The 24,450-nt window shown below is 39.9% G+C and overlaps 2 protein-coding genes across 2 annotated transcripts; both read left to right on the top strand.

Annotated features, from left to right (window-relative positions):
* Positions 1-65: 65 nt before the first annotated feature.
* Positions 66-7,376, top strand: RB195_000463 (uncharacterized protein; the record flags this gene model as incomplete). Its single annotated transcript, XM_064196829.1, has 14 exons — positions 66-206; positions 1,100-1,227; positions 1,285-1,369; positions 1,423-1,539; positions 1,660-1,760; positions 3,519-3,596; positions 3,714-3,780; positions 4,689-4,817; positions 5,464-5,534; positions 5,590-5,694; positions 5,824-5,943; positions 6,888-6,979; positions 7,050-7,172; positions 7,252-7,376. 14 exons carry the CDS (start codon positions 66-68, stop codon positions 7,374-7,376), a joined length of 1,482 nt encoding a protein of 493 aa, XP_064052710.1.
* A 5,400-nt stretch (positions 7,377-12,776) lies between these two features.
* RB195_000462 (uncharacterized protein) lies at positions 12,777-20,242 on the top strand (the record flags this gene model as incomplete). The annotated part of the gene is made up of 7 exons (XM_064196828.1): positions 12,777-12,852; positions 16,220-16,348; positions 17,576-17,712; positions 17,783-17,842; positions 19,687-19,790; positions 19,841-19,910; positions 20,153-20,242. 7 exons carry the CDS (start codon positions 12,777-12,779, stop codon positions 20,240-20,242), a joined length of 666 nt encoding a protein of 221 aa, XP_064052709.1.
* Positions 20,243-24,450: the final 4,208 nt, after the last annotated feature.

Below are 24,450 nucleotides of genomic sequence, written 5' to 3'. Positions count from 1 at the left end.
CTGCTCCGACCCTGTATTAACGCTATGACTCAGAGCTGAGGTTTCTCATTGAGTCAAAATTTCACATGCTGACGATTCTGCCATTTATTTGGCTCTTCACACTCGTTTCCTCTTCCGAACTGGGTGCGACGTTCGGCGATGCGGCAGTATCACAACTCGTTCGACATGCCGCAACGAAAATCCTTCAGGAACCGAGGATAGCTGAGGTGTCCGCTTTTTTTCTGGTCGCTATTGCCATCGAAAAATCTGACTTATCCGCTACAGAAAAGCAGGAAGCCTAATCTAAAGCAATGTGACATTTATTTGCTGGACGACGGACCCTTTCCCATATTCTAACAAATCCGTTATTCGTCCTTTGTAACTGCTCTCATTTCCGCGCTTTTTTAAAAGGATTCGCTCTCTTTTTCGGACTTCCCTTCTTTTCTATGATCCTTCAAAGCTTGTTCGATGATCGCTTTGGCGTTTCAATCGATTTCGCTCAATTTCCAAGGAGTTGTAGTTTGTCCATGCTTCACTCTCGCACCTTACGGTCCAAACCAGTTCTTCAACCATCGAATCAATAAACGCAACAACCTCCATAGATCTTTAGCGTGAGATAAATCGACGTGGAAGTTTTTATTGTGGATCCTGTTGAGAAAAGTTTTGAAATCAATCAATTAAACCAGTGCTTCATCTATAACAATAGTTGATTAAGTGATCAAACTAGGGTTTTACTGGTAATTTTGACTGGGCTCTTCTGAAAACCTCCAGAAAATCCGGTAATTAGACGTGCTCATACAATTAATTTTGTTGGTCACTTATTTCATTAGCATTATTTATTTATTCGTTTGTTTATTTGTTTACTATCATCTATTTACTACCATTATTACCATAATTTAGTTTTATTTATCGCAGTTATTAAAAAGTTTCTTCGAAAAAAGGATTGTTTTGTCGTAAAAACAGTTAAAAGACATTGAAGAAAAGTTTCAGAAAGAAATAGAACGATTTTTTTTCGAAGACCCCTTGAGTTAGGAGTAAGGTAGCTAGCAAAAATAACACTAGATTTTTTCTAGCCCTAAGGGCAATGGATTTGTCCCCTAACTACGTTATTCCCTTCCAGCTAACCCTAAAAACACGTGAATCCCCGTCCTTCGGTTCCTTCGCTCATTTGGATGTCCTTAATCGGGTCAACTACAAGAATATTTCCGTCGTATTTCATGAGGATTCCCTACATGTTGTTGTTGACAGGTGCGATCCGAGGATTTTTCTCCTGAAATTCTATTCCTAAAGCCCCTATGTTTTCAGACTTTCTGTAATTTCTCATGGGAATTTGTCGGAGATGTTCTGGCCTTTCGGACTCGGGGAACAGGTTGTTGATGTCGTTTTACAGGTAATTTTTGTGGATTTTCACTTCTTATCTACCCTAACTGACTTCGATTCCAGCTTCATCGTGGTGAAATTCATCTAGAAGCGGAAGACACATCATTCTCATTAGGTGACTGTTTTTTGGTCGAACCAGAGTTGTCCGCTTCAGCGCCTGGACATTGGATTGTAAATAAGGTTCGGTGGATTGATAATATTGCAAAAATAACCGAAAATAACCATTTTAATAGAACCCTCTTCTATATAATAAACAGTAAACAATAAAGTAAATAACCAAGAAAAAAAAAGATTTTCAAGGGTGTCTCTGCTGTCGCTTCACTAATGCAACCACTTCTCGATTCAGTACTATGTAATGCTCTTCGACATCACATTGGCAGTTTGGAAACCAGTAAAATAATGTGAGTGCACATAATTTTTTTACTCTTAATAATTCCTCGTTTTTTAAACCACATTTTTTCCTTGAAAACACTGTCTTCCTGCTCTCGCCTCCTTCTTACCAGGATGAAATTTACGAAGGTCCTCCTGTTATGTTTAGTTCGGGCACGGTCAAGGCCATTCTCAGGAAATCAGCAGCGTATCTGCACGACCGGCGCTCGGTGAACGCGCGCGCGTCAATCGGCTCATTCGTTCGTAAGAGACAAGATACACGAAATCCGATGTTATTTCGGATACGAACATCACTCGGATCAATATACTGCTCCTTAGGGTCTAAGCATGTAAATATAGTCTAAGAATATGTTCTTGGGTTGCTGTTAGCGTCACCCAGATGGCTCCCCCCTTAAAAAAAATATTTCCGAAGCGCCAATTTCTTTTTTTTTCTATTCCTGGATTTGTTTTTTTTTTTGCGGAAAACGTGATATTCGCTAAGTTACCATAGTAAAAATGCACATTCTCGTACTCTTCTGTTTTTTTAAGCAGCTCTTATGAATTGCTCAGATGATCAAACTAAGGGGTTTACATATTTTTACAGTTTCACTGTGTTATGAGACTCACCTACTCGTCACAGGTAAGGAGTTTACGTAAATAATGGTCCTCAACTCAAAATTACACCATAATTTTGAGTTTAGTATATTAATTGACCTGTCAACAAAACATAAAAACAAGAAATTACACTTTTACCGATGTAAATATAGCACTAATCTGCTTCAAAGTTGTTTTTAGGGTCCCATCGGATGCGCCCACTTTATTTTTTTTTCTTAAATCTAGCGTATCGAAACAAGTATGAAGACATAATATTTGCAATTTATGCATAGTGCATAGTAAAACTTACTTAGATGCTTAGTAAATCACACAGCGACTAAATATTCCAAGCATTTTGGACACTGTCAGGATAGAAGGTACCAATTCACTAAAAAAAGCATCGATTCATTATTTTTACGGCTAATAGTTCAAATTCTAGATAACCTCGGAATTCTTTGTCATATTTTTGGTAACTTCAAAGTTCCAGGTCTTTTAAATAAATGGGCACATTTTTCGACCAAAAAAGTAGTTTTAGCTGAGTTTTTTTTCAGCTTAATTCTTTAGTTTGATTGTATGATTATGGTGATCGATAATCATACATTTAAACTAAAGAATTAAGCTGAAATTAAGAATGAGAATCTCAGCTATATTCCTAGATTTCATTTTGTGCGCTGGACTATTAGTTTTTTTTCATGCCGTAGCAGGACCTTATCAGATTCGATGGGTTTTTCCAGCCAGTACCAGTTGATAACCTCTGTGGAGGTTTTCGCATATGTACTGAAAAATATTAAAATAAAAAAAATAAAAAAAGGGCAAATAATGTTCCCATTTCCGGTGCTAAGGGAGCGAAAAGCCAAAAAAACAATAGACAGGGTCGAGGCTCGAGAGAGGTCCCATTACTTCAAATTTTAGATACGCAATAATGAAAAGAAAAAGAATTTTCCCAAACATAGCTTCATTTTCGCCTGTAAAAATCGGAAAATGGGACTTTGATTTCAATTTAGCTTTTCTTTTCTTTTTTTTTTTCTTCTTATTCTTCTTCATTGAGCTACATCAATCCCACTCTTCCTTTCTATTTTTCCCACTCGTATCTACCAGAAAAAAAGTTACAAGAGAACGCATTCTCTCAAACCAATAGTTAGTAAACAAAACAACAAATAAATAACATTGAATAATTAAAAGGTTTGAATGTTCAGGCACTTCCCTGTCTACGATGTGATCCCAGAACAATTGCGGCGATACGTTACCAAGAACGACACCACTCTTTTCTGCAGGTTCCTATTGATTTTATATTTTATATTTTTATTTTATAATGATATTACTTATTCTTATAACCACGGTTTCTTTTTTCGATATAGTGAATTTCTTATGATCATCTGGACGAAATTTAGGTTAAAAAGCTTAAAAATGGACGACCACCAGCTGACAGCTCGTGCGCAACTTCAATGGGTGGATATTGTGAGTTGGCCCTCATTGCCCTTATCTGTTTCGAGGTCTACCTCTTTATTACAATCAAATGTTTCTTACCTCTTCAATGAATTTTGCATCAATAATTTATTTCAAGCAGTAACTAACATATTTTAATAATAATAATAATAAAATTAATATTAATGTTAAAGTTTTCTAGGAATTTCTACCACCTATTTGATTTTTTTCGGGTAATGTAGCATGTGTTGCTCGCGAAGGGTCATTAAATCCAGAAAAATGTTATGTAAATAAAAAATCATTCACATATGAACCAGATGCTCCGGGTCAGACTCGTTTTTTTTTTTTTAAATAATCTGCAAATTCGCAGTTTCTCTTACGACCAAGTCGTTCTTGGGGTATTTTAAAAGGAAGTTTAATTTTAGATTTTTAATTTAGAAGCGGCTCATCTTTCCTAAGAAGTGGAATTGCCTAGGAGATTTTTCAGTGTTCTATTATCGGATCAAAACGGCATGAAGCCTGGTGCAGTTCCGCGAGCGGTTCTGATCGAAGCGCTGCGGTTGAGGCGTAGCGACTAGGATCGATGAGGGCCCCCTGCTACTAGGTTACTCCAAAGGAAAACAGTTTTTTTAATTCCATCAGATCCAACAATATTCTATAGCTATAAAGCACGACTTTTGTACGAAATAGTATACATTGTTGAGAAAAGTTTATTTTTGCCCTTTTTAACTGCTTTCTAACTGTATATTTACGAAATTCGATTCAAGTAATATTTTATAAGATATTATATTACCATTTATCGCTGCAATTCACCCCCACCCCCATCCAATGCCTATGCCATTGCACCGAGCTTCGGGTCGCTTTCACCCAACTATAAAACCTATTTTCTGGAAAAAAAAAACTTATTTCATCCCAACCTCATTTAGATAAACACATTACAGGCAGAAACTCCTGCAGTATCGCTTCTTGAGGATTCCGTGAACGCCACACTTCTAGACGTCGAGTTGACGGGGGATGATTTGGTGACGGTATGGATGGAAGATGGTATTATCAATGAGCTCCTCGATCAGGTATGGATCGTTACGTTTCCGACGAGGTGTAAAACGACTAGAGATAGGTTAGAAAAGTTCGAACAATCTAAAACGGCTGAGAATTGGTGCCTAACCTTTGTTGATCCAAGGTACAGCAAATCTTTCACCTTTCATTCTTTCCCCACAACAAATTTTACTCTTCTGAGGGTGCGTCCTCATAGTGTTCCCGTTTGCCAGAAATAATATACTTCATCGCTAATTCCTGAAAACAATAGAAATGTAATTAAGTGGATTTTGTAAATCCCAAATGCATAACATGAGATCTTCAGGTATTTGGAAAAGATATCCCTTAGTCTCCCCTTTCCAACCTGGGAGAATTAGTGCAGTTACAAAGCTAGATTGAGAGAAAAATCTGGTCGAAAACTCACTTATCGTGCTTTAGATTAAGATTGCATTGATGTCGTTTGAGGATATTGAGTTCTAACAACAAGTCCATTTCTCCCTCAGACAAAACGTTAAGGGTACACGAGAAATAGCGGTCTCCCACCTTCTCTTAGAGTTCTTACTAGAACAAAGATATGGAAAATTTGTTTGAGTACAAAAGAAAAATCTATAAAGGTGGATTTTTCCTATCAGTTTTTGCATTTTTTGCAGCTTTTTTAAACAGACAAGTTCATTTTTTCAGGTAGACTGGACTTTTGAATGGATGAACGAGCAACTTCCTGTAACAAGCCCAGTCATTCCTCCGGACTCAAGGTTCGCACGCTCATTTAATTAGGTCCTCCCATCTAAAAATGCGTCTTAATTCCAGGGAGTTCTTGACCACATTATGCACCGAATGCTATTTCCAAGTGAATGTTGGAGCCAGAGGACGTCCTTCCCTAACAGCCACTAACAATTCTCTCGTACTGGAAAAGTGAGTGAAAAAAACTAATTATCAAGCACCTTTAGAAAGTTCACATTACTTGATAATTTTCTCTCTACCAAACGTTAAGGAGAAATTTTTCGGGACTCGAATTTTTCAGAGAAGAAAATCTGCTTTCAGACGTGATCGAGTTCATCTCAGAGTGGTAAATCCGGACCGTAATCTTACCTCGGTGTTCGTGTCTTTCGTGCTCACAATTGAGGCAGAAATGCGTCCATCTTTCGATGGAGGTATACTAAGGTAATTTCACCTTTTTTGTGAGTTTTACAGAATCCATGGAATGATAGACGCGATCAATAAAATAGATAGATAAAATGAAATGATAGAAAATGATGAGTAGGGAGCGTACGCTCCCTTACAACGTCTACTCTTACATGATCAAGCCGAAAAATCCTGTATAAGAAGGGGGGAAGGGGGAACAATTTCTCAAAATCCCTGAAATTTAATGACGATCTGTTGGCTCAAATACCCATTTATAGAGATACATCTCCTGAGAACTGAGCAGCTAGTACTAGTACTAGTATATACTAGTAACCAGTATAAAATATCGTTTCCGACGGACATTGGTCTTCCAAACCATGCTCTACAAGGGTCAGGATAGATTTTCTGCGATCCGCCACCACTTCTTTAGAAAGTGCAGCTCATTATTTGATTCATTTCTGGTATGAAATAATTGAATAAGAAATAGACTGAGAAAGAGAAAAACTCTGCGATAAAACCTTTGTCGATTTTAATGTCGTGTGAGAATTTAAGAGTAAGATGTTAAAATAAAGTAAGTAGTAAAATTATGTCTATGTAGGGCAACTGGTAAGAGGATAGCGCTACGACTGCACAGTCGATGGTTCGAAACCGCCCCAGGTCAACTAGTTCTTTCGACCTTCCGAGCTTCCTTGTTCAAATTACTTCTAGAAATGGATGAAAGACCTGACGTGATTACCATCGTTTGCCCTCGCCTCCAAGTCATTCTGAGGACCACACACGTGACAAACACGTGACACATGAACCTCAAACGATTTTGAGATGATAGATCGAACATTTTTGCTTAATCTAAGCAGATTTATTGATGCTATTGTCACTTATTCTTATAAAAGTAGACTTCAAACTCTTCATAATAAACTAGAAGAAGATAATCATCGAAATTTGAATTTTTCTATTTTTTGAAGATTTTTTCTGTCGAATTGCAGAACGCTTGTCCAGTTACTTGACACGAATATCGAAATGGAAGTGGGCGCATTTCCGAAGACATGGGGATTGTTCATGCAAGATTTGATGAGAGGTTGTTTAGGAATTTTCCAAGGAAAAAATCAGAGAGAAAAATTATTTCCTCTATTTATGGAGCACTTCAGGTATGATCATGGACATGCTATGGCCGGAAATCAAAAACGCTATCGAAGAACTCAGCTACGGGAAAGGAGTTCGTATTTCACGAGCGTGTGGAGTTGATCCGAATGAAATCAGCCTGGACATCGGTTTGTTCCTGTCTTCACTCGTGTGTATCCATGAAGTGAAATTCCAGCATTTAAATCCGGCTGAAGTGTGATTTTTCAGGTGAAGGGAACTTCGCGCTGACATCAAGACTAGCTCTTCAACATCTGGACACAGAAAAATGTTTGAAGGACTTGAAAAGTTCGTTACCAAACACCTCAAAAATATTCCAGAAAATTGAACGATGATGACGAATGAGCATTGGTCAATAAATTGTACATATAATATATTGCTCGTGTGCATCCCTTTACGCATTTCAACTTATTATGTGTAGAAAATAAAAGTAATAATAAATAAATAGTAAGTGAGAGCAAGAGCGAAAAAACCGAGTCTTTCCAGATGATTTAATTTTATCTTACACGAAAGGATGATCTTGACTGATGATAAATTTTACACACACATAATTTTGCTCCAGCTCCTAATCATTGCCAGGATTGAGGTTTTTCCCTAAGGGCGTACCTTCAAATCTTTGATAAAACTCCCCCATAGTAGTTTCTTTTTGTAATTTTTTTTTCCTAGGTGAAGGAATAAGAGATGTTTTACCTTTTTCATAATTGTAAATATCATTCAACGAATATTCGGGTCAAAACGACATGACGCACGGTGCAGTTGCGTAAAGTTTGCGCTCGAAGCGGCGCGGGGGAAAATAGCGATTCGAATCGAGGTGGAACCATCACGAACTACAGCAATGAACGGTGGTAGCAGGGGTCCTCACTTTATCGTAACCGCTACGCTCCCACCGCACCGCTTTGAGCGCAACCGCTTGCGCAACTGCACCGTGCTTCATGTCGTTTTGACCCAGATACAACTTATTCGATCTGTCACACTACTTTCTTAGCGCTGACAAAAAAAGTGGGGATCCACTTAGGGCCATCCAAGGCAGCATATCATGACGATGTTTGGATCTCAATATGAGTAGAAAGAGGTAGGAGTGTAATTCATGAGTATAAACGTGACCACCGTCCATTCTTCCCAGTAATCCAGAACAAAACGTGTGAAGCAGCGTTGGTTACGCGTGAAAAAAAGATAAGCCTCCATGTGCGACTTTCGATAAACTTCGGCATGTTAGTGCTTCAATAATTGTTTTCTTTAGTAGAAGCCTTTCACTGACAAAGTTTTTTACACGAGGTTTAAAATAATATTCTTCTTTGGATTGAAAGCAGAAGATAGGCGGAATATACTTGTTCCTCAAGCTGTTTTTGCTAAATTTTTATTGTATGTAGCTAATTACATTCAGGTCAGATAACACTCTTCCGAATAACATAGGGGTAAAATTCTCCGGGTCAAATTCGAGACGTGACAAAGTTGGATGTTGAGACTAACATCATCAACATTCACTAAGGCTCTTACAGATCTACAAGTCTTAAGACTTATTCGATTCATACTATGCTCAAAGAAATGAAAGCGACATCCGTTAGTAAGAAGAGAAAGTAGCATAAAATATAAAAGTACAGTTCTCGATATGTTAGTTGTCCACTGCTCTCGAAGGGCCGGCATAGGTTTGTTCGTTGGAGATAATCCTGCAACTTCTTGCACGAAAGGAAGGTGGGTCGTTTAGATGAAACAGGTAGCGTTTCCAATCTATGAAGAAGATCAAACATATCCTTCAAGAAGAGGAAGAGTTCAATGTCTTCCATCATTGTAGCACCTTCTTTCGCCTTTGTAAAACTGGAAGAAGTGAATCCCAAGTAAATTCCTTGGTTGTAGTTGGCTGAAATGTAAACAATATCCTATAATCGAGCACTATGTGGACACCTGTGTTGCTGCGGTTACGACCGCATGTAGCTAATCAATCTCACTACTGGATACATGAAATGTGAAGAATGTTAATGAGAAAAATACCAGCTCAGTATTCTGAGCTCAGCTTAGGATTGATAGGCTTGAGTCGCAGACTGCAGAGCTTCTTTCAAAATTTTGAAGGCAAGCATGTACTTTTCCTCACGCTTATTCTATGGGAGTGAGAAAAATGCTGAAATAAAATCTATTGAAAAAAAGGAAAATTGACGCAGCACATTGTTATATATGGATAAATAAGAATGAGTTAGGCAAATTTAGCACATATTATCGGCTATCGGAAACTAAGGAAGCTAATGATAATTAATTTGTGCCAAGGGATGTCTGTTTTGTAAGTGCAAACAAAAACTCTTTAGATTAGTATTTTGTCAAATTCTCATAAAAATATGGTGCTTATAAGAGCTTCAGCATAAATTTTCAAATACTTCTACAACCTCATTTCTACTTTCTACAGCATTATCACTTCACTTCTATCAGGAAAAAATAGAATAGAAGAAAAGAAGAATGGTGATCAGCGATCGGTCCAATTACCACGACCCTTGATGAAGTCGGCTAACAAATTTGTTTTTTGAGAGGACAGGATCAACGGAAACCATGCTGAGGTTCAGAGGTCAAGGCGGCATTGGCAGAGTAAACAATATTTAGAGTATTTATTGTACGCTAAGCAACCATTTTTTCGGCACAGTTTCATTGAAATCTACACGTTTTATAATGGGACCATGTCAGATACACGTCGTTCAACCGCTCCCCCAAAACAGACGTGTTCCGTCAAAGACAGGGTATCGTAGGATTTTTGGTGTTTGGATCTCCCGGAGACAATATAGCGTTCAGAGTTAGACTACGAGTATGAGCGTAGGCATGCTTGATTTCTCTCCATATTCCCGAACGTGGCTAATGGTCTCCATTCTTGCGAGGTAGGTTAGAAAGCGCCATCCTTGCACACGCGCCGCGTCCGCTAGCGAGCGATCGAAAATCAATGAAGTATCCTAAGCAACCTATTCGAGTAAAACAAACAAATTTGCTCTTGAGGGAACTGGAAAGTTTGGAAAGATGTGCGTTTCAACGTACCTCGTAGGCCATAGATGCCATTCCCACACCTTTTTCTAATCTACAGTCCGAACTCTGTATTTTCTATTAAGCCTATCGACTTTCGTGTAATAGTAGACGACGGCGTAGTCCTGAAGAAAAACTTGAACTGTGGTGCAAAATGGCGTGGCCGATTTTGTTCAAAGTGGGACGTTTTTCAATTTTTTCGTGACGCTGTCACATATGTGTCTCAGTCGGTAGATTCGTCTTGTCCGGGTAGATGGTAATGCGACGCTCCTCGGAGGACTCTTGTCCGGCCACCCATAAACGGCAACGGATCGAGAGTCGTTCTCTACCGTCAATCCCGGTGTAGTCGAGTCAAAGCGACCTGAAGCCAGTGTATCTGCGATAGCAGCGGTGTGGAGCTACTGTTGGGATCAAGGCAGGACCATCGCTACCTTCACTCGGAATGCTTCGATCAGTGTTCTAGAGAGGGTCCCCTATTGATCAAAACTGTTACGCGGCACGCGCATCGACATTATCCGCTTACGCAGGTGCAGCGAGCTTCAGCTAGGTTTAACCCCTCCCATGTGCCCAGTCTCGGAACACTAGAAAAACACATTTGTATGAACAAACAAAAATATATGAGTAAAAATGTAGAGGTAAATAAATAAATATAATATGTATATGTATGCACAAAAATATGCTTCAAACAGGTTTTGAAGTAATGAAAGGCTGGCAAACTAGCTTTACTTCAATAACTTCTCAAAACTTACGTGTTTAAGCTACAAAGCTCTTCAACAACTATTCTATGAGTCAAATGGAAGTTGTTTACTTGCTTTCTTCAAAGGAAAAGCTATCTTTTAATGACTGCAAAGAGGATCCTGAAGCCATATCAAGAATTCAAGATACCCACGGCCTGCCATTCATGAGTCCGATGGATTTGCGGCAAACATCCTCGCGCTGGGATTTTCACTCAATTCCCACCAATGGATGCGAGCAGATGGGTATACTACAACATGCAATAGAATAGAACACCGTTACTAACTTCTGTCCCAAAATCCCTTCGCAAACCGTTGGAAATTGTGAAAGTGCGCAAAACTAAATTTTGAAAATACCAAGCGAAAGTTAATAAGCAGGAGATTCCAAAAATGTCAAAAAAAAATTGGTTGGATTTCATTTAACAGCTACTCTGAAAATAGGCGAAAGTCCGCTAACCTTCACCAGTTACCTTCACAACTCCCCATCTCCCCTATCCTACCCTATAGCGTATCCTGAGGTTACATCGCCATGGAACAATGAGCAAGTCAAGAATTTGTTGGGGAGGGGTGGTTTCGAGGAAATTGAGCGAGAATTGAACTCATCGTGTGATCACGGTTTATTTTATGCCTTACACTGGTAAGAAGAGACCACAAGGTAAATTTTGAATTTTCCAAATCACAAAAAGTGGAAGTTAGGTCACTTTAAACGTTCTTTTTTAGAAACAAATGTTAATGTAGTGGTCGTAATCTTTAAATCTTTCTTTCTTAAATCTGTAATCTTTAATAGTAATCACTAGAATTTTAAGATGGTAAACTATATTTTGACGGACATTTTTGCAAAGTATTTCCGAAATCCCAGGTAAGCAACAACTTACAGACTGTTAATCTTGCGTGTTTACAAGAACTCACGATATTTTCCTAAACTCCAAGGTTTCGAAACACGCTTGGGGGAAACTGTGGGTGGGGAAGGGGGCAATGGACCTCACTCTTATTTCTGGAGGCTATGTCTTCCTTTTTTTCTCGAAGTAACTTTAGCTTACATCTCCTAGACCCTCCAGGATTAATGCTCAGGTTTTAGGGCTGCGACTGACTTAATAGGGTTCCAGAAATAAGAGCGAGGTTGAGTGCCCCATCCCAACTACACTTTACACTTTGTTTCAAATGTATTGCAATCGGTAAATGAAACAGTGTAAGAGGAAGAACCACTTTTTTTTTGTATTTGCACTTATTGAAGCCAGCGCCCACGTCATTGAGTTCCAGCTCCGGAACTTCGAAGAGGAAGGCAACGTTGGCTACGCGTGGTGTACGTAATTACGGGCGCTTCTTCTTCCCCGCGTTTACAGACTCTCATATATGACAGTTACATCTACAAGAATTTGATGGGGACTTTCTTGTGTAAGTTGTTTTTGAGTCTTCTTTTGTTTCTTGTGCTTGTTTAGATTTAAGCTGTGGAAGAAGGCGTACAGGTATGCACATTCAAGCGACCTGCTTATTGTTTACATATGTTATTTACCCAAACAAAACATTTGTACGTAGTCATTTAGCTATTGAGTGTGAAGTCCCTGGATTTTCAATTTGAATTTTACTGTAATTTCTTCTTCTTTTTTTCCTGGAAGGGGTCCCATGTGGACTGTGTGAGGAGAATGCTCTTTTAGCAGGTCGAGACAAGTGTCTATCTCTTCTTTGGGACAATTTGTCTTTATTCAACGTAGCAGTACTTTCTATCCGGCTGATATTTTCCTATTTGATTTGTCTTCCGTTACTATTTTCGTTCATTTTTCTGCAAAGAACAGTGTCTGTCTGATTAATCATGTCTATGCCACCGTGTTTGTGTTATTATTAATTACTTTGCAGGATATATATTGTATTTAACATGCTTTGACTTAACTTCGACTGTTAATTGTATCATCGAACTGTTTGTGAATGCTTTCGTTTGAAATCCGTTGTTCTTCCTCCGACGTATTTCGTTAACTTCTTGTTTCAGAGGTGAACCCCTAACCTCTTGCCATGGCTTCTCCTTATGTTGCGAGCGGATCCTTAACGCAAGAAGATCTTCACAGGATGTTGTCACCGAGATTAGCTAGTTAGTTTTAGTTTTCTTTTCAGAGTTGTTAGATTCCAAGTGGGAATTATTGTGGTTCCACATATGGGCATAAAAAGTTTGTGCATCATGTTGTGATTTCTAAAAATAGAATATGAAGAGGATTTGCTTCCTACATTTATCCAACATTTCCAAAGATCGCCTCTCAGATTGTAGTGGTTTTGAGTCCATCGAAAAATGTGCGAGATCCATGCAGCGTCTGAATCACTTCGACGTACATCTTTGAATTGAACGTCGACGTAGTTCATTTTCAAAGTAAGCGTTGTTGCTTTGGAACTTTACTACAGTCGGCGATTGGAATCTATCCACCGCTGCAGCAGTGATACCATTTTCCACTTATCAGTTCCTGTCAGCTGCGAGGAACTGGGAACTCCACCGCTGTGTCCATGAGCGAACACTTGTGTTGGACCACAAAACGAAACATTTTAACTGTACTGTAGCTCTTACCAGAAACTGTGGGCCAGATACAGCAATATTTTAAACCCATACAAAGTCTACAGAACGACTTGTTGTTTTGTAGACTCTGTTGAGTATTAAAGGCAGCATACCACGAATCTGTGGTGGTACGGATTTCAGGTGGAGTATTCGTATGCGGGATAGTACATTATGGAGAAGGGATGATTCCGTCCATTTCTTCCTAATTGCCGTAAAAACCGGTCTGGAAGATGTGGCGCGTGCACAAGGCTGGCGTGCTCCAATCGAACTCCTTGTAGAAAATAGAGTACCACAACGCCCGAGCCGTATCGTTTTTACGGCAGTTAGGAAGAAATGGACGGGACCACCCTTTTCTCCATAATCTACGATCCCGTATACTACTACTCCACCTGAAATCCGTACCACCGCAGATTCGTGGGGTGATGCCTTTAAATATTGCTCAGATGACCTCAGGAATTCTTTTTCCTGAAAAAAAAACCTTCACCACCAAAAACACCGGTTTGCTTGCTTCTTTCTCACTTCGCTTCTGTCTTTGACGGGAAAATCTTGGCAGCTTGTCTTATTCACTGCTGGACTTTCTGGCTACATATGTTTAAAAGCAGAAGACTATTCCTGCTGCTACGTTGCTGTGGGCGACGGCAATGACTGGTTGTGGTGTTTTCTACGACTATTTTTTCTGAATGGGGCAATAGTTGCGACTTCCGAAATCATCTGCTTACAGTCAACAACTGTGAAAAACTGGAGTCAGAGCGCAACATTTAAGTAGTTGTGTGAAGCTACCAGTTACTAAGCCGCATTCCAAATTCAGTCAGTCTAACACTTTTAGTTTTAGATCCAATATTCTACAGGACATAGACAGAGATAATCTGTAATAATGGATATTGATTCCATTTCACTAGTCTTTTGAGAGCAGCTGCAACTAAGAATGGTTTTTTGTCATATGCGAACAGTTTCCAGATGTACTTGCTATATGCGCTAAAGCATTTGTTTTTGGGTGTATACCCTGATTTTGGAATACGACATTTGAACTGGGATTGTAAAGGTTAAAAAAATCACATTTTTACAGTAGTGACAATTTTCTTTTCAAAACGAAGAGTGGTTTCTAGGATCAAATGGTGATCCTCCATGACTTTATCGTTGGTTCTTGGTGAAATTTACTTCATATCCTGTGAAATATATAAAGTCCTGTACTTGGAGGAAACCTGGCGTTCACTTCACGTTCAAATAGAAGTATATCTAAAATCAAGTTAAAATTAAAGAATAAATTGTCAAATTCGATTGGCGACTCAGCGCCTGCCTTTTCGCAGAATCCGAAATTTGTGTTTGAGAAGAATTTGATAAGTCGTAAAGCTTTAAAGGAGAAACACGGCTTGGGAGGCGGCAACAACTAGTGACGAAGTTGTAGATTGTGAGGTCAAGGATGATTCCGCTCACCTCTCCCTAATCGTCTTAAAAAAACGGCTTCGGGATTGCTCTAGTTCATACAAGGAACGTTGGAACGCTCCTCTATGTATACGTTCTGGTCTCCCCCCACCTAACAGCCTATTCATAGGTTTCATTTGAATAGGCAGTCGAATGTGGCGCGTGTACAAGGTTCACACGTTGCAACTAAAATCGTCATGAAAAACGGAGTCTCTGATGCGCTTCTGACACCGATTAGGAAGAGACAGAACCACCCCTGATCTCGTAATTTACAATACAATCTCTAGCTTGTCCAGCAGTATCCCTCACTACGTCAGATTCGTGCTATGCTGGATTTTAAAATGACTAGCGCATGCCTATGACCAGTGAGGTGAGTTCGTATCAAGACCTTTGTAGACTTTAATCGATTAGGTCATATGCGGGTTGCGTGCTGCTTCCTATCAGCATATCGCAGTTCCACCACATTGTGGGACTGTGGCAACTGAGGTAAGCTTAGCGATTTAGGCCGTTTTAATCTTGTTCTGGAATATGATTGACTTGGTAGTTTGTTGCCATTGATGAGAATCCTTCGGGAACTTTTTGATTTTCTCGGCGCTAGCGATGTCGACGACGTTGAAACATTAACTGTAATGAAAACTGTTGATAATGCTGACCTATACTCCATATAAGTCAGCAACATGTTACCATTATTATTTCTTCTGACCTCATGACTTTCGGTTTCGACATGAAAAATGCGCCCTCGGGAATTGATGGTATGAAAAAAAATTATGGAAATATTCCCACCCTACGTTCTTTTCTGCGCATATTGCGAAGTTTCTGCTAGCCTTATACTGTCCCCAAAATAATATATTATACGTAGTACATCATCTGAGGAAAACGTGCCGCACTTTGAACATAGAGTATAATCCGCATTCCCAGTGTTGATAGTTGTTCTCAGCACCAGTGCGATATAGAGGGAGCCAGACGAGAAATAGTTGCGTAGCTATGATATAGAGGAATCATAGCTACGCACCTATTTCTCGTGTGCCTGTCTGTGAGGGCTTCATTCGTCGTGGTATTTCGGACATCTCCCCTCAAAGCTACATTCTTGATAGTGTAATTGACGTTTCCTTCCGTAATAATCGATTATGTAAAGCAGTTTTTGGGCTCGCAGACCGGTTTCACGAAGATCCTGTGTTTTCTCCTTTAATTAAGAGTTGTATTATTATCTTTCCTTTTAGTGGTCTTTTTTTATATTTACATTTTCCATACTTTTGACCACTAATATTTTCCTTCTGCATGGATAAATGGTGGATTCATCCCATGACTCTTTATGAGACTGCGTTTACGATTTTTCAAAACACGTTGTTTTGATGGCGACGTATTCCTAAGTAACTTTTTATTGATTTCTGCGTGCAGATGTTACGCTCGATCGGGGTTTATGTATGGAATAGTTAACTAGAACAACGTTGTTTTACTGTCATACGCTCAGCGTAAACAATTGTTTTTGCAGAGTTATCAGCAGAGCGAGATAGGGACCAGAATTCTCTTCGGAGTAGGTGCGCTTCCGGTGCTAGCTCGAATGCAGAAGACGTGGAGAGTTACGACGTTAGGAATCGTTCCTTACCGGATCAGTTCAGAGGTATTGGCTCAGTGATTGTTGCTGTTTCTTTTTAAATTCGATGTTATTGTCACAACCCTATTGAGCACAACATTGCACACCACACTTGCATTACCTACGATTGGAAACTAACTGTTCTACCCACAAAAGAATTTGCTTTGTTTGGCCGTTTTTTTTTTTGAAGTTAAGCGTGTGTCGTTACATTCCTAATCAGTGGCATTTATGGGAGCAAAAACAGCAATAGTAGATAAGTGAAGAAATGAGTAAATATTCGAGTGGGAATTGATTGTTGCGAATTAGGCGCGTTGCGGAATCAGCTCTCTTCAATTGAAAAAAGTACGATTATCAAAGTGGAACAAAGGCAAGAAAGCATGAAGGGTGAACTGTCAGAATGATGTTCAAACTGGGTAGTAGCTTTTTTAAATAGCACCTTTTCGAAAGTAAATGTGGCGCGATCTGGTTCGAAGCCTGTACAGTTTGTTTAGCTGAACCTTCAGAATGCACTTTTTGTCAACCAGTTGAGCCAGTTTGTGGTTGTGAAACTGCAGCAACAAAACTATCAAAGTAAATCGAAGTGCAATCCATGTAATCACTTTTCACCCGCCACGTGGATATTGATCGACCGACGGGGACTTTAACAACCTTGACTTCTTGTTTTTTTTTTTTACGATCTTTTACGCTCAGCGTAGAACATGTAACAACACCCAAATCAGGGTCTGCACCATCTTTCAAAAAAAGTTGATTCCTAACCTATACAGCAAATAGGATATGTTTTGCAGTTAAACAATATCAGTTTTCATTGTAAACAGTGAATGCTCACTTACCTGTTCCATTATAAATAAATTCACGAAGAAATGAAGAAAGGGGAATAGTATCAATCCGTTGATAAGGGTAGAGGTAAGGTAAAGGAGCTAGGAACAACTTAGGCGCACAATTCTTTTAACTGGATGTTCATGTTTTGTTACAAATAGTTAGACCAAACTCTACTAGAAGAGTTTAAATTTGTTAAATTCAAAGGGAATGCTTACTCCTATTTAGTTTATCTTATACCCAACGTTTTTAAACATTGTGCAAATGTTGTGTTGTTGCAACATTGTACAATTAGCTATTGTGCGCTGTAGAATAGAAAGGAACACAAAGATCAAACATTTGCATGAATAAATGCGCCCAAATTCTTCATAGTCTTACGCGATTTCCGTTTTTTTTTTGTGACTCATGAGATTGGAACTGAATTAACTTTAAATTCAGACCTAGTCCGAGAACTCAGCGACTATCTTTTGGATAGTACGTTTTTGGACTGTATTTTTGATGTGCATCGCGAAGCTGCGATATTACATCGACATGGACTGCAGATCGATAGCCCTCCTCCAACACCAAGTCACGAGGTTTGGTTCAAATTAAAAGTTTTTTTTGTTTTACTGCTGAACAAGATGTGACTCGATGTTTTTTCTTCAGAGTTCACCGCAATCAAGCTCGGATACGCCTCGGTCAAGGCCACCGGAATCTAATACGCCGGTTCGTGAAATTTTCCGTTGTTTTGAAACGAAATTCAGAAATGATCGGAATTGGAATAAGCAGGGTACCGAGGACTGTTCATTTTCCGCAAAGTCGTAAAGAAATTTTGGAACGATTTTTCAAATACATTCACACTTTCCCAGTTAATACTTTTTAAAAGGCGAGATTTTCTTCACGATTTCTTTCTACGCACACTAAAACTTTTCTATGAAACTGCTTTTTATTTGCGAAACTTTTGATGCGCTCCATCACTAAGCGCTTCTCCACATTAATAATACATAAGCGCGTCACGGAATATCATGTGGAATTCATTGGGGGATTTTGCTGGATATGCAGTGGGTTACCTCATTGCATGGTTTTTCATAATGTAACAGAACTTCGAGACCATTTGTTAGTTCAGAGAGGAGAAGGGCGTCTTTGCATTTTGTTTGAAAATTTGCGCATTAAAGTGTTTACTGGCAAATAGATTTCTATGATCCTTAAGAAATCTTGACAGTTTTTCTCCAAATGTAACGCGTCTGCTAGAAGCTACATAGATCGAGGCAACTTGATGTGCTTGATTCGTAACGCTAGGGCGATTAGTTGTTTAGTATTCGATGCGCCACAAGCTCGCAGAATAAAGCAAAGCTCGCGTAGCAAATCTATCCACCTTGCCAGTTTCCTATCCTTTTTCAAATGACGATATGAAACCGCGGAAACAACCTGAGGCAGTGTGACAAATATTGTGACTTGTAACAAGTACCATTTATTCCGAATTTGATGCCCTATGTGGAAGTGGGTGGAAACTAAACATTGTTAGTGTATAGCTTTCCTGAAAAAGGCCTTATTTGCCCAATCCCGCATTGCGCTTAATTACAAAACATTTACGACTAATGTATACGATATGATGCACTAAAGATGCGCGTGAATGCAATACGTACCGCACTGCGAGCTCTATCTTCATCCACCTCTTCTTCTTTCCTTCCGCATATCCAAACCATATCAGCAATATCTTTGATGCTGTGTCGTGCACTTTTTTGGTCTCTTGTTGACACATGGAAAGTGAGTAACATGACAGTAGGTCTAATATGTAGAGAATGAGAGTTAGGACATTTCTTGCAAAAGAGTTGAGGAAGAGAGTCAGTACTTGCAAATAGGATATAACTTCTAGAATTTTCACCTCAGTAAAGCACTGCTACTTAAATTCCTTTGGTTAAGATTCTTCTAATACGATTATGGTTTTGCTGTGAAATAGGAGTGAGATGTGTTATGTCGACAGTGCCCCAGGCTTTTCCCGGACTCTGGGAATTTTGTTATCGTACTGTTAGGTCATGGGCTGCACTTTTCGGAACTCTGTGCCGGCTATACTTTGAGATGGTGCAAAAAACATTAATTACATGCAGATTCTCACCTTGTAAATTCTGTGGGGCAAAAACTTCATGCCACATTCACTTTGGAGAGGTCGCGTTTTCTAGTAAGTAATCAAGGAATAAGTATTTAAAGTGATGATTGTAACAAAGACAGGCCTGTATAGAACAAAAGTTGCTTGTTCATTATTTTGTTACAACAACCATAGGAAGTCTAAGGGTCTCTTTCAGCTGTACATCTTTTTTTTTCTTTTTTCTTGAGTTATGAGCATTGGAATTAGTCAGATTTTGCACTCTTACGCTGATCGAGTAGTATAGTATTAAAGAAGTGTACTCACGTATTTTAATAAATCAACAAAACATATCAATGATCCCAGAATTTCTCTAGTATTTGGAACTGCTATGAAACATCTCTCTCGCTGATGTGATCGTGGCCTGGTTTTCTGAACGGAGATCGTGTTTGTCCTTTTGACGAAATTAAACAGTACTACTTTTAAGATCACGGTGAAATGTCGTGTCTGTGGACGAATGGTTGGTGCTAAAGTGTTCGAAAAACACATTATCAACTGCAGGAAGTTGGACGGCAGTCGAAGCAGTTCAAGGTCTGAGTAGAATGAAGATTATTTCATCTCTGATTACCGCAATTTTGCAGAGCAGCAGCTAAGAAGATCGCCGAACAGGAACTAATTGCTGAGAGTACTTTCAACGATGATGATTTCATCGTAAGTGTCACATTTATAGTGTATTGCTCTGGTTTATAGGTCTACATCCGCAGAAGCTCCTCAGAACAGAACTCAGACTCTGTTCTCTGTCAATTTCTCGATTTTCACAAATATTTCCTGCTGAAAGATGCAGAGCATTGTTTGGGTATAACTTTAGTGTGACGTCTTTTTTTTCGAGAACAAAACCTTAAAACACTGGTGCTCCAGAATTTGGATAGATCTCGCGATATGTTTTTTTCTAGAGTCCGTTGCCGGTTCCAACATCTTCCGGTGATGATGAAGACTGGAATGCTCCTAGGAAGAGAAGGCGAACAAGAAAGCGGAAGTTGTAATGTTTTTAGTTATTGTTTTCTTTTGAGATTTTGTCTAGAAATTATTGCCACTGCAGGATTCCTAATTACTTCATTTTCTATGCGAAATTGCCCAACGTTTTCTATGTCATTTCTATGTGTACATTCTTCTTCAACTTGATTATGAGTAGCGTTCTCACGTGTGACGTCATGATGCGAGGTTGTGTTCTTGGTATTGGTTTGACTCTGGTCTTTCTTCGCTGTTGCGTTGAGTTCTAACCTCAACCACGTTGCTTCATCGTTTTATGCCAATTAGGAATCATTCTCATTTTAGTACCTAATGTGTGTTGTCCCAATCAGCTTAATGCTCCTACCTACGGGTGAATAGGTCTATCCCTCTTGCTTTGACACAAAGAATATCTTGTATATCCTCGTTCCTGTTCTGTACTCAGGTCCAATTCTGTACACATTGGAATGTGATGAGTCAGGTCATAAAAAAATTTTATTTGGTAGCATGGACACATTGTGATGGGCTGTTTTTTAAAGGCATCACCCCACGAATCGGTTGTAGGGGTTTCAGGTGGAGTATTCGTATACGGGATCGTGAATTATGGAGAGGTGGGTGATTCCGTCCATTTCTTGCTAATTGGGTTAAAAAAGATGCCCGAAAGATGTGGCGCCGCAGAAGGCTGGCGCGCTCCAGCTGAACCCATTGTAGAAAATAGTGCGCCAGAACGCCCGAAGCCGTATATTCCGGGCCGCTTTTTACGGCAATTAAGAAGAAATGGACGGAGTTACCCCTCTCCTTAATCTACGATCCCGTATACGAATACTCCACCGGAAATCCGTAACACCTCATATTCCTTGTGTTGCCTTTAAAAAGGGGAGAATCGGACGACAGCACCCTTCTATTTCTTAGACACTAAGTTAACAATTGTATCCTAACCAAAGATCAATGACGAATAGATAGGAAGGTTATCAAATTGTAGTGTTCCATCCTTCAACGAGAGACTTTAGCTTAATTTCATATCATGTTTAGGCACATCTTGGGCCTTCATGATGGATGTTCCCGAAAATATGCAGAAATCCTTAAGAAATTCCTAATTGATTCCCCTTTTTTCTTGTTTTGCTGAACCTTTTTTCCAAAGAATGATATGGAACGAAAAATTGTGGATTGTAAAAGCGGTGGAGGGCATTGCATCCTCGTTATTCGGGCAGGCACCGACTCTCCGGTTCGCACAATGGTTGCGTAAGCTCCTCGTAGCTCCTTTCTTTGTTTTTCCGATACGTTTTCGTTCATCTCATATAATGGTGCGTAAATCGAATTAGATGGGCCTATTAAGGTCCTTCTTTGGTAATTTTATCGTTCGTTTCATTGTTAGGACAATTATAGGATCTTAGTTTTTGGGATTGGATTTCCGCTTCTTTACATAATTGCTCATCATAGACATTAATTGTGATCGCACTCGCCGCAAAATCCTTTTCGTTCAGTTTAATTGTTTACTACGACGCGAGAACGTCTCCTCAAAGATTTTAGTTCTCAGGGATCTGAATTCTACTCTTTTTTTCGAATCATTGTGAATGATTGACTTTTTTTTTGTAATCGCGATTTTAATTCCATTCCATTCATTACTAGAAAGAGTGCTAATTATAGGAAATTACACGAGAAAGTAGTGCAGAAATTCAGTCCTACAAATTAAAATTTCAGGGGCGCTGTAGCATAGAAACAAAGGATAAAGCTAACGAAAAAGTTTTTATCAAGACTATGTGGACCTAGACTGCCAGGATAATTTGCAGTGGTGTGGGCTGGTCTTTCCAGCATCCCTACGAAGTTGCCAGGTATCGATCGCAAGTGTCGTTGGCTAGAAATCCGGATTTAATGATTCTTACAAACTTTGCTGCTGGTAGCATAATCTTCGAGAAGTGCATGAAAAAAAAAAAACCACGAGAAAACCAAATCAATAAAAAAGCTGCGTATTCAATTAAAAAAAAACATAAGATTCAAGGACAGTCGAACATGGACATTAGTGAGAACGAAAAAATGTTTGAGAAGAAGGGGAGAAAAACCGGAGTGTCGACTCTATCCTGCTATCGATCACTTGTCATATCGACTAAGGTGGGTCAGGGCCCATCTAAACCGAGGTCGTAACGGATCATCCCGATATAACGCTTGGGATGCGCCTACGCTGACTGTACGGCATATATGGTTTAGGTGTAGCCTGATAGGGTAAAGGATAAAGCTTCTGGCGTTAATCAATCCGCTTGGGATGCGCCCCCACGTTCACTTCAATTCAGAATCGTTTGAGGTTTACGAACGTGTATCTGGCCTATACAATGACTTGCGGTGGCTAGCCGATGTGTCAGTCGTGTTTTATCCTCCAGACAAGTCTGGTACCAATTTATCGACCCCGGAGGAAAGGGAAAAAACGAACAACGACCCTCTTATTGTTAGAAAAGTAAAAAAAAAAAAAACGAACAACGATATCTTATTCTCAACGAAGCAAATCTGCAGAAAGTACCTGAAAAGTAGTAGGTGGAGAGCAAAGCATAGCGTCTGTTGCCAATCAATTCGCTTGGGATCCGCGCCAACGCGTTCGACTCTAGTCCGAAATAATTTGCGGTTAATAACGGCCCGTTCAATGACGTCCTGGAATCAGTCGATGTATAGTTGGATCAAAACGACGTGAAGCACGGACAGGACAGCATAAGCGGCTGCGTTCGAAACGGTATGAGGGAGACGGCGGTTGGAATCGAAGTGGGACCATGGTGAACTGCAGGGATAGGTGGCGGTAGCGAGGATCTCAACCGCCACGCCCCACCGCACCGCTTCGAACGCAGCCGCGTACGCAACTGTCCGTGGTTCATGTTGTTTCGATTCAACTTATACCACGTTAGTGTCCTCTTAGTCATGCGCGCTACCAATTTATGGACCCGTAGGAATGGAAAACTCGGTCGGCTTAAAGCGGCATCGATCTTTCCACCGTGCAGTCGCACTGAAACCGTTTATGAACTGTGTTACACCCGACTGAAAGAAAAAATCCATCAGCTTCAAATGAAAATATAGTCCACCATCGAGAACCAAAACTATGAGTGGAGCTATGCAGGGCCCCTGCTGATCCAAACCTCTACCTACCACCGCACCGCTTCGAGCGCAGCCGCTTACATAACTGCTCTGTGCTTCATGTCATTTTGACTCGAGTATATAATATGTGAGAAAAGTGAAGGAAAAACAGTAATAAGCAATAAGGAAGAGTTGGATAAACAACATAAACATAACAACAACAACAACAACAACAACAGGAAATAGAGAAGAAAGGACAAATGTAAATTCCCAGATGTAGTCCGGGCGAAGTCCAAGGATGGCTTCTTAGCCGCCAGCCTGAATAAAACAATTAAAGGCATCACCCCACGAATCTGAGATGGTACGGATTTCAGGCGGATTAATCGTATACGGGATCGTAGATTAAGGAGAGGGGGGTGATTCCGTCCATTTCTTGCTAATTGGCGTAAAAAACGGCCTGGAAGATGCGGCATGTGCACACGGCTCCAATCCGAACTCGTTTTTGAAAATAGCGCGCCGCAACGCTCGAAGCCGTATCTTTCGGACCGTTTCTTACGGCAATTAGGAAGAAATGGACGGAATCATCGCCCACCCCTCCCTCCTCTTAATCCACGACCCCGTATACGAATACTCCATCTGAAATCCGTACCACCTCAGATTTGTGGGGTGATGCCTTCAAAATAAACGATTAGGAGTCGAAGTCAAAATAGTCGAGGAGATGACTGGCATCCTTTTGAATCCATCCACAATTCTGCTCCAGTAGTCCTCACAACCATCACAACTGCACACGTCCCTCCAAACAAGTGGTTATTTTTGACCATATTCTCAAGCATTGAGGATAACGATGTACTAAAAGTGATAAGTTCTTTTTTTTTCAGCAGAAAGCCTACCTACATACAATTATGGAAATATGTCTGTTGATGCTGTCTAGGCAGAGAATGCGAGTTCCTGAGAGAGTTCTACCTCGTACAATCAGGTATTTGGACCAGCTGTTACATGTTTAGAAGACATTTGGAAAAGGACGTTCAAAGGCAATGGATCACGAAACCGACGTAGTTAGGAACCCTGTAGAGCGTGGCCCTACTCAAGTCCTAATCGTCTTGAAAAACGCTGTATGAAATTCATCTTTCCTACGAGGGTATGTTTGAACGCGAAACTCTTGCACACGCGCCGCATCCACGAGCGAGCA

Source organism: Necator americanus, chromosome IV (assembly GCF_031761385.1).
Source record: "Necator americanus strain Aroian chromosome IV, whole genome shotgun sequence".
In the NCBI taxonomy this organism is placed as follows: Eukaryota; Metazoa; Nematoda; class Chromadorea; order Rhabditida; family Ancylostomatidae; genus Necator; species Necator americanus.
This window is presented reverse-complemented; position numbering and strand designations above follow the sequence as displayed.